The following is an 8,999-nucleotide window of genomic DNA, read 5'->3' as shown; positions in this document are numbered from 1 at the left end:
AATATAATCTGCTTTCATAAGAACAGACACTGCAACTAGCATGTAAACATAAACAAAACATTACATCCATACGGCAGGGCCCCACAAAGACACAATCTTGAGATCTGTGTGTGTGTGTGAGACTGAGTTGATGGATATAAGAAATCCACTCGCATTTGCACATCTATACGGCAGGGCCCCACAAAGACACAATCTTGAGATCTGTGTGTGTGTGTGTGTGAGAGAGAGAGACTGAGTTCGTGGATATCAAGAAGAGATCCACTCGCATTTGCACAAGTGACAGTCTAAGATCTAACTCACCATTACCTGTGGGCCAACGTCCTGACTGCTAGGAGACGAGTCTTGGAACGACTGAGCTTTTTCTGAAACTCGAGTCTTCGAGTCCTTCACCTGAAAATAAAAAACAAAAATAAGACTTCTTGACATACATTACAGTCAAGAGTCAAGAAGGCAATTCATGTGCCGTTTGTCCCCAAAACCAAACCCCTAATTACTCATGTTCCAGCCTATTTAGGACCATTTTTTAGCCATTACACCCACATCTAAGTGGATATTTGGGATCACAACTTAAAATGCCAGATTACCTGTTGCACAGTGACAATGTGTGGAACTGTAGCTGTAATATAATCTGCTTTCATAAGAACAGACACTGCAACTAGCATGTAAAAATAAACAAAACATTACATCCATACGGCAGGGCCCCACAAAGACACAATCTTGAGATCTGTGTGTGTGTGTGAGACTGAGTTGATGGATATAAGAAATCCACTCGCATTTGCACATCTATATGGCAGGGCCCCACAAAGACACAATCTTGAGATCTGTGTGTGTGTGTGTGTGAGAGAGAGAGACTGAGTTCATGGATATCAAGAAGACATCCACTCACATTTGCACAAGTGACAGTCTAAGATCTAACTCACCATTACCTGTGGGCCAACGTCCAGTCTGCTAGGAGACGAGTCTTGGAACAACTGAGCTTTTTCAGAAACTCGAGTCTTCGAGTCCTTCACCTGAAAATAAAAAACAAAAATAAGACTTCTTGACATACATTACAGTCAAGAGTCAAGAAGGCAATTCATGTGCCGTTTGTCCCCAAAATCAAACCCCTAATTACTCATGTTCCAGCCTATTTAGGACCATTTTTTAGCCATTACACCCACATCTAAGTGGATATTTGGGATCACAACTTAAAATGCCAGATTACCTGTTGCACAGTGACAATGTGTGGAACTGTAGCTGTAATATAATCTGCTTTCATAAGAACAGACACTGCAACTAGCATGTAAAAATAAACAAAACATTACATCCATACGGCAGGGCCCCACAAAGATACAATCTTGAGATCTGTGTGTGTGTGTGTATGTGTGTGAGAGACTGAGTTCATGGATATCAAGAAGAGATCCACTCGCATTTGCACAAGTGACAGTCTAAGATCTAACTCACCATTACCTGTGGGCCAACGTCCTGACTGCTAGGAGACGAGTCTTGGAACGACTGAGCTTTTTCAGAAACTCGAGTCTTCGAGTCCTTCACCTGAAAATAAAAAACAAAAATAAGACTTCTTGACATACATTACAGTCAAGAGTCAAGAAGGCAATTCATGTGCCGTTTGTCCCCAAAATCAAACCCCTAATTACTCATGTTCCAGCCTATTTAGGACCATTTTTTAGCCATTACACCCACATCTAAGTGGATATTTGGGATCACAACTTAAAATGCCAGATTACCTGTTGCACAGTGACAATGTGTGGAACTGTAGCTGTAATATAATCTGCTTTCATAAGAACAGACACTGCAACTAGCATGTAAAAATAAACAAAACATTACATCCATATGGCAGGGCCCCACAAAGACACAATCTTGAGATCTGTGTGTGTGTGTGAGACTGAGTTGATGGATATAAGAAATCCACTCGCATTTGCACATCTATACGGCAGGGCCCCACAAAGACACAATCTTGAGATCTGTGTGTGTGTGTGTGAGAGAGAGAGACTGAGTTCATGGATATCAAGAAGACATCCACTCGCATTTGCACAAGTGACAGTCTAAGATCTAACTCACCATTACCTGTGGGCCAACGTCCAGTCTGCTAGGAGACGAGTCTTGGAACAACTGAGCTTTTTCAGAAACTCGAGTCTTCGAGTCCTTCACCTGAAAATAAAAAACAAAAATAAGTCTTCTTGACATACATTACAGTCAAGAGTCAAGAAGGCAATTCATGTGCCGTTTGTCCCCAAAACCAAACCCCTAATTACTCATGTTCCAGCCTGTTTAGGACCATTTTTTAGCCATTACACCCACATGTAAGTGGATATTTGGGATCACAACTTAAAATGCCAGATTACCTGTTGCACAGTGACAATGTGTGGAACTGTAGCTGTAATATAATGTGCTTTCATAACAGACACTGCAACTAGCATGTAAAAATAAACAAAATATTACATCCATACAACAGTGCCTGGGAAGTTTATAGTTGTTAGTGAATTTTTTCCATAATTCACTTTTACCTGTCTGCTGATTCTGGGTCTGACACAATCCTCAGTTGAGGAATCACGGGAAAGCACAGCTTTTTCAGCTTCGGTAACTGGAGGCTGAGAGCCATGTAAGAAAAAGGAAAATCATTAAGTTTTTTTTAACCACTTTAAGTACACCTGTATTCTTTATCTAATAAACGTACCTTTTCACGCCATGGCCATTTAGAATTACCATAATTGTAATCAATTTCAGTGCCTTTCTCTATTTTTCTGATGGCAAACAGGCACAGATGGGGCTGACCATTTACTGTAATTTTTTTCATGGTGCAGTTTGGTGATCTGTGGTTGTCATTAACTAATCTTCCAAGAGATCCATCTTCTTTTGACGCATCAACACTAGCAAGAAAAAAGTGTTAAAAAAATTAATAAAATGTAAATTTCTGAGGTCATAGAAAAGTTTTTTTTTTTTTAAACAGAAAATTGTGTGTTGATTTTCAGTTAATCAGGTCAGGGTCTCCCCCAGCGCTTTAGAAGCCTGGCGGGCCACCAGGCTTTGCTTGGCCACCTGCCAGGCTAAGTGTCTTGCCCCGCCCCCCTCCCCGACCCTACAGTGTCTCCAGACACGAACGGAGCAAAGAAACTAGAGCCCTCCATCAGCTGATACTTGTGAGAAACAGCAGCGGAACGTGTGCAAACCCCCCACCCCCGCTCTCTCATGGAGGAGCGCTGCGGGACTGTGGTGGCCAATCCATGTGTGAAAATTATGTCTCAACAAAATATTAGTGCGTGTGTGACTTTTTTTTGGTGGTGATGTTTTTTTGGCTAGGCGTTATAAGAATCCTGTCTAAAATAAATTTGAAGATACTCACCACCAGTGATGATTCTGCCATTCAAACTCAAATAGAAAAGTACTCTCTATTTCAGAGTACTTTTTGGACATGCATTCATCAAACGAGAGAAGTTCACCTCTGTATTCAAGGACAAAAGCACCTTGTTCAATGTCCTCCATAGCAAATACACCTCTTCCTGAAAAGGGTGTTTTAAATAAACACACTGGTTAGAAGAGAACGTTTTTTACTTTAAATATATTTTTAACAGAATAAATGTTTAAGTCTTGCTTAGATGCAAAGAACAAAGCAACATTATGAATGTGTGGCCTAAATAATTATTTCTTGTATGTACACTGCTCACAAAAATTAAAGGAACACTTTAAAGAAACACATTAAATACATCAGATCTCAATATGAAGTTGGATATCTATACAAAAAATGACAGGGCAATGTCTTAGGAACAAAAGGATGCCAAGTCTTAATGGAAATAAAAGTTATCAGCCTACAGAGGGCTCAACTGTGTAGACACCCTAAAATCTGAGTGAAATGAAGATGTGGCAGGCTAGTCCATTATTTCAAAAACTTAATTTCTCCAACTCAAATTGCTTTTCAGTATCTTGTGTGGTCCCCACGAGCTTGTAAGCATGCTTGACAACATCGGGGCATGCTCCTAATGAGACAACGGATGCTGTCTTTAGGTATTTCCTCCAAGATCTGTGTGAGGGCATCCCTGAGCTCTTGTACAGTCTGAGGAGCAACCTGGCGCCGCCTAATGGATCGAAACATAATATCCCACAGATGTTCTATTGGGTTTAAGTCAGGGGATCGTGAAGGCCATTCAATTGTTTCAATTCTTTCATCCTGCAGGTACTGCCTGCATACTCTTGCCACATGAGGCCGGGCATTGTAGTGCATTAGGAGAAAACCAGGACCTACTGCATCAGCCTAAGGCAGTGGTCCGCAAATGGCGGCCCGCGGGCCACGTCCGGCCCGCGAGCCCTCTCTTTGTGGCCCCCAAACCCTGCGCGCACCCTCCACCCCCGACCGGGAGATGTAGGATAGATAGAGCTGAGGAAAATAATCAATGCATGAGATGCGGGCATAAACAATTCTGCATCATAGAAGAGTACCATAATCAATTATAGTGGAATGTAGTTTTGTTATTATAACGGCGGCACCAGCGCAGCATCGAGATCATCGACATATATACTGGACAATTCATTTCCATAGGCTCCAATAACACATTTTTGAGGGGAAATGGGAGGTGGCCACCACCGCCATTTTGACAGTGTCACAGGTTCCATCAAGCCCAGACAATTCCACAAAAGGGAAGAGAGGTGGAGCTGAGGGTGGGGCTGTAAGGTTGGGATCAACTGACGACACCCGGTCGAACTAGCTACAAGCTAACCTGAAACTAATCCAAAGCTAAAGGGGAGGTGGGAGCAGCCAGACCGAGTGTTGTGATGTCGGAAGGTCCAGTCTTGGGGAGGGAGCGGGGTCAGAGCAGCGTAATCATCTGTCTCTTTTATTTAGGGACACGGAGAAGTTAAAAGGAGAGAGAAATAGAAGATAGAAGTTCTTGTTCCACTTTATTCCTTTGTTTCATGATGATAAACTGATGTTAAATTCAGCTAAAGAGAAGCTGGGAGGAAGCTTTGGTTCATTTTAAGTTACAGGAGATCTTGTCTCCTATCTGCTCCTCCAGAGACAGCATGGACATGAGAGTTACATGGTGAGGGTCCCACAGGACAGGTCAGTGCAGTCACACAGCCCGAGCTGGAGGGGGACAGGCGCTGTTCTTTATATTGCAAGCTTGTGTGTTATGTGTATTACAGCCAGCGATCCAAACAGCAGCAGCAACCTTTAATTCTTGTGAGCAGTGTAAATTTACAAAACCAAATAAATCCAACTTGTAATAAACATAACAAAAATGAGTTATGTCTTACCTTTGTAATCATCTATATATCTTTCCTTTAATCCTTGCTTGTCCTTTGAAGATTGAATGTAACATTTGGCTTCATCGATAGGTTTTATTCTTGCTTTCCTTTTGAACATTTTGCCTCTGAAAGCAAATTATAAAACAAGAAATTAGTGAGCATTCTTTGATAATTAAATGGAAGTAAATGGGTCTGACTTAGGCACCCTATGAGATTAACAGCATCACCTAATTTCAAATTAATTTTTCTGACAGCAGACCTCCAGGCCAAGTCTTTGGTATTTCTGGTCTAAGTAGTAGTATTTCAACTTCAATGGTTTTAATTTGGTCCAGATGCTAAAATACTAAAGCCCTTATTTAACTTTACATACATCTAATACATAGTTTTAATAAAACACAAATTTTGTTAGGTTTTCAAACTTCCCAAACTCACAACAAGAAGTTTGGAGGAGCAGGTGTGATGCCACTTCATGTTACAACCGAAATAAAGACATTTAAATTATTAACCTAGCTTCATCAACAGCTAGCTAAAGGTTTAACCTCCCATAAATGCGCTGTTTGTATGCACCTGCTTCAAAAATTAACAGGATGGTTTGAAACCGCAAGAGTGAAGTTACAAAGTAGCTACTAGCTAGCGCTAAGCTAGCTGCCTGTTAGCTACTCAGTGACGTCTAAAAACGGGTCTATGTTGACTAATAATGCTCCGAAGCAAATACAGAACATACATTTGGATGTATCAACGCGAATATTAACCTGAAGACACGTCTTATATTTGCAATATTCAAACTACGTTCATGTACTCACCGCAATGGTTTGTCTGTGTTCCTCTGGCCACACGGACTTTAAATGCTGCAAAGCAGGCCTACTTTACGTATGCACCTTACTGTAGGACTGCATTTTACGGCCTACGTCACTGCAGTTTACGGCACAACGTAGGCTACGTCATTCCTCAAACAGGTAACGAACCAAAAACCGAAGTATGAAATCTTCTTTGTTCAATTTTGTATGCAATTTGTTTGTATACTTATCACCTTGTTCAATAAAGTTTTGAAAAAAAAAAACGAAGTATGAATATTTATGATTACCAATAAATAGTTTGCTGGTTTGGGCTGTATTTCATAGCTAGTGCTTAAAACTTTGTGGTTGAGACAATTTTAGAAAATACACAACACAAAGTTTTAAAGCTAATACTTAAAACTTCAGTTCTTGTGTGTTTTTAATAGCTTCTGTTTATTTTTTTATTTTTAATATACCTTTATTTTATACTTCATTTTTGTTCACTGTTATGCTATTTTAGTTCTATGCATTATTCTTTACACCATTTTTTCAATTAGAATCATGTAAATATCACTTCCTGAAACTTAAGGAAGTGACATATGTCCTCTAAAAGACAGCCAATCACGATCCATTCTGAACACACTCTATTTCTTAAAATCCACCCTCGAGGGGTCCCGATGATACACACTTCCTGTAGTGTGTATACTTGCAATACCCTGCTTTCAGGCATAGGGGGCGTGCATGAGCACACACACTTCACACACACATTTCCAGTTTTTGTTACATTGTGGGCCACCTTGAAAAAAAGTACCAGGCATATCAAGAGAGGCTCCCAAGCTCTTCTAGAATGGTTTCCCATGTGGGGCCCTGGTTTTTGGGCCCCACAACTACACCGGGCCCCACATTGTTGGTGGGCTCCCTGCGAACGGACCCCCCAACGTAATGACTGCAAGTGCACACACACACACACACACACACACACACACACACATTGCTTCCTGCCTCAAAGAAAAGATTTGATCCTTTTTGTAGGACCTATAACAGCTGAAATAAATAAAAAGCTGTTTATGAGGTTTGTTTTTTGGGAGGGGTGGATTAGTAAAGTCTCAGAGCAGACGTACCTCTGGTCAAACCTTTAATGTCATACCTCTCAGAATAGTTAAACTAAGGCACATGCATGTCGTAAACGGATTTACACACGAGCGAAGAAGAAGAACCGATGGATACGTGTTTTGAATATAGCCTTCCTCTGCTAAAAACAACGTTCGAATTGAGACATGATGAGATTGGCTTGACAACGCAACAGATTTTTCATAAGCGATTTCAGGAAGAAATGTCCGGTACAAAACCGGTCCGGTATTATTTTTTTGGATCTGCACACACACACGCACACACACACACACACACACACACACACACACACACACACACACACACACACACACACACACACACACACACACACACACACACACACACACAACTCTAAACACCCATTCAGACATTTGTCTACCTATACAACAAAGCAAATGACTATGTATTGTTTATAAACATTTTTTTTCGACCAATCGCAACCGTTTTCTATTCAAGATTTTTTTAAACAGCTGTATAAAATGTAAAACCGCATTTTCGGAGTCGTGATTTGAGGTGTAACGAGCTAAGATGACGGGTAAGTTTTTAACTTAAGACGCAAATCTTTTTTTATCTTTCTGGTTTAACATCTTTATTTTCAGACGCTATTGTCATATCGGACGGCGAGTGGGAAGAAATTCCTATTGAGGAATTAACTTGTAAAACTCCGATCCCTCTCGATGATTTGTCTAAAATTAATCGTGCGGTCGAGAATCTGAGTGAGTGGATTTTATAAATATATATGTAACGTTCTTTTCTTCAGCTGAGAAATATCTCATTTTACAGAAAAGGAGGGGGTTCAACCTTACCCCGGAAGTGATAACTTTTACCCAACCACACCTCCATCCACCAGCCGAACCGTCTTACATCCGTATCAGCCCAGCCATACCGTCAGATCACACGCGAATGCGAACGTGAAAGCTGTTCGTTACAGGAACATCACGCCACAGACGATCCTCGAAGCTGGTAAGTGATTACAAAATGGCGATTAATAAGTCAGAGATGTGTCGTTCATATTTATCGTTTTTATTCTCCAGAGCAACGGCCGACGGCCTACGCACCCCCAATATCTCAGCCCCCACCACCTCCAACCCCTTCTCATGCGCAGACGGATGGTAACGATAAAAAAAACAACTGATTAATAAGTCAAAGATGACTCGTTCACATTTACCGTTGTTTTTTATACTTTCAGAACAACATCCGACAGCCGCTTCAATATCTCCGCCCACACCTCCTCCTCCTCCTCCCCCTTCTCCAGCACAGGGTAAGAGATTTATAAAAAGGTGGTTATTTACTTCAAAGATGATTCGTTCATATTTTTCCTTGTTTTTATTCTTTCAGAACAATCCGACAGCGACTCTGAAACCGCTGAACGTGCTCCTGAGCAGCCAGCCGGTAAGCTGTTTCACAAAACCGCTCTGCAGAGTATATTAAATTTTTGAAGTAAAAAAGATGATGTTTTTTATCCTTTCAGAACAACCCACGACCGACGAAGAGAACGCCCCACCTCCTGCACCTGTACAGAGTAAGTTAAATATATATATATAATTTATTAAAAGCTCGTTCATTTTATTTATTTTTATTTATTTTTTCATCAGAAAAACGGTTGAAGAAGAAGAAGCGGGGCAGATTTACGCCATTGCAGAGATTAAACAGGATGAAGCTTGGGTACTTGCTCCTGCAAGTCAATTCCGGCCTGGTCGATGTGATGCAACAAGTTCTGGCTCTGTAAAAGGACGACGCAGATTTTTTTCTTCATTTTTAGTAGGTTTTTAATGTCTTTTGTATCATGAGTGAAAATTGGTTTGATGACCTTTCAGATTTGTTTGAAGTATATGATGAATTAAACGT

At 40.8% G+C, this 8,999-nt stretch overlaps 1 protein-coding gene and 1 long non-coding RNA gene across 2 annotated transcripts in view; one reads left to right on the top strand and one right to left on the bottom strand.

Annotated features, from left to right (window-relative positions):
* The window catches only part of LOC139068485 (histone-lysine N-methyltransferase set-1-like), a 6,602-nt gene extending 298 nt beyond the window's left edge, over positions 1 to 6,304 (bottom strand). Inside the window, exons 1-7 of the mRNA XM_070549028.1 lie at positions 6,045 to 6,304; positions 5,251 to 5,366; positions 3,344 to 3,500; positions 2,678 to 2,870; positions 2,508 to 2,591; positions 2,068 to 2,151; positions 1 to 1,010 (exon numbers count right to left, since the gene is read on the bottom strand). The exon at positions 1 to 1,010 is cut by the window's left edge and continues 298 nt beyond it. Coding sequence (XP_070405129.1) covers positions 912 to 1,010; positions 2,068 to 2,151; positions 2,508 to 2,591; positions 2,678 to 2,870; positions 3,344 to 3,500; positions 5,251 to 5,359 — 726 coding nt within the window. The 5' untranslated portion in view covers positions 5,360 to 5,366; positions 6,045 to 6,304 and the 3' untranslated portion in view covers positions 1 to 911. The remainder of the gene's footprint in view (positions 1,011 to 2,067; positions 2,152 to 2,507; positions 2,592 to 2,677; positions 2,871 to 3,343; positions 3,501 to 5,250; positions 5,367 to 6,044) is intronic.
* Positions 6,305 to 7,703: 1,399 nt separating this feature from the next.
* On the top strand, positions 7,704 to 8,646 carry LOC139068499 (uncharacterized). The gene is made up of 4 exons (XR_011520047.1): positions 7,704 to 8,114; positions 8,186 to 8,263; positions 8,341 to 8,412; positions 8,490 to 8,646. It is a non-coding gene; the product is annotated as an uncharacterized lncRNA (long non-coding RNA).
* The last annotated feature ends 353 nt before the right edge of the window (positions 8,647 to 8,999 follow it).

Source organism: Nothobranchius furzeri, chromosome 1 (genome assembly GCF_043380555.1).
Source record: "Nothobranchius furzeri strain GRZ-AD chromosome 1, NfurGRZ-RIMD1, whole genome shotgun sequence".
Lineage (NCBI taxonomy): Eukaryota > Metazoa > Chordata > Actinopteri > Cyprinodontiformes > Nothobranchiidae > Nothobranchius > Nothobranchius furzeri.
This window is presented reverse-complemented; position numbering and strand designations above follow the sequence as displayed.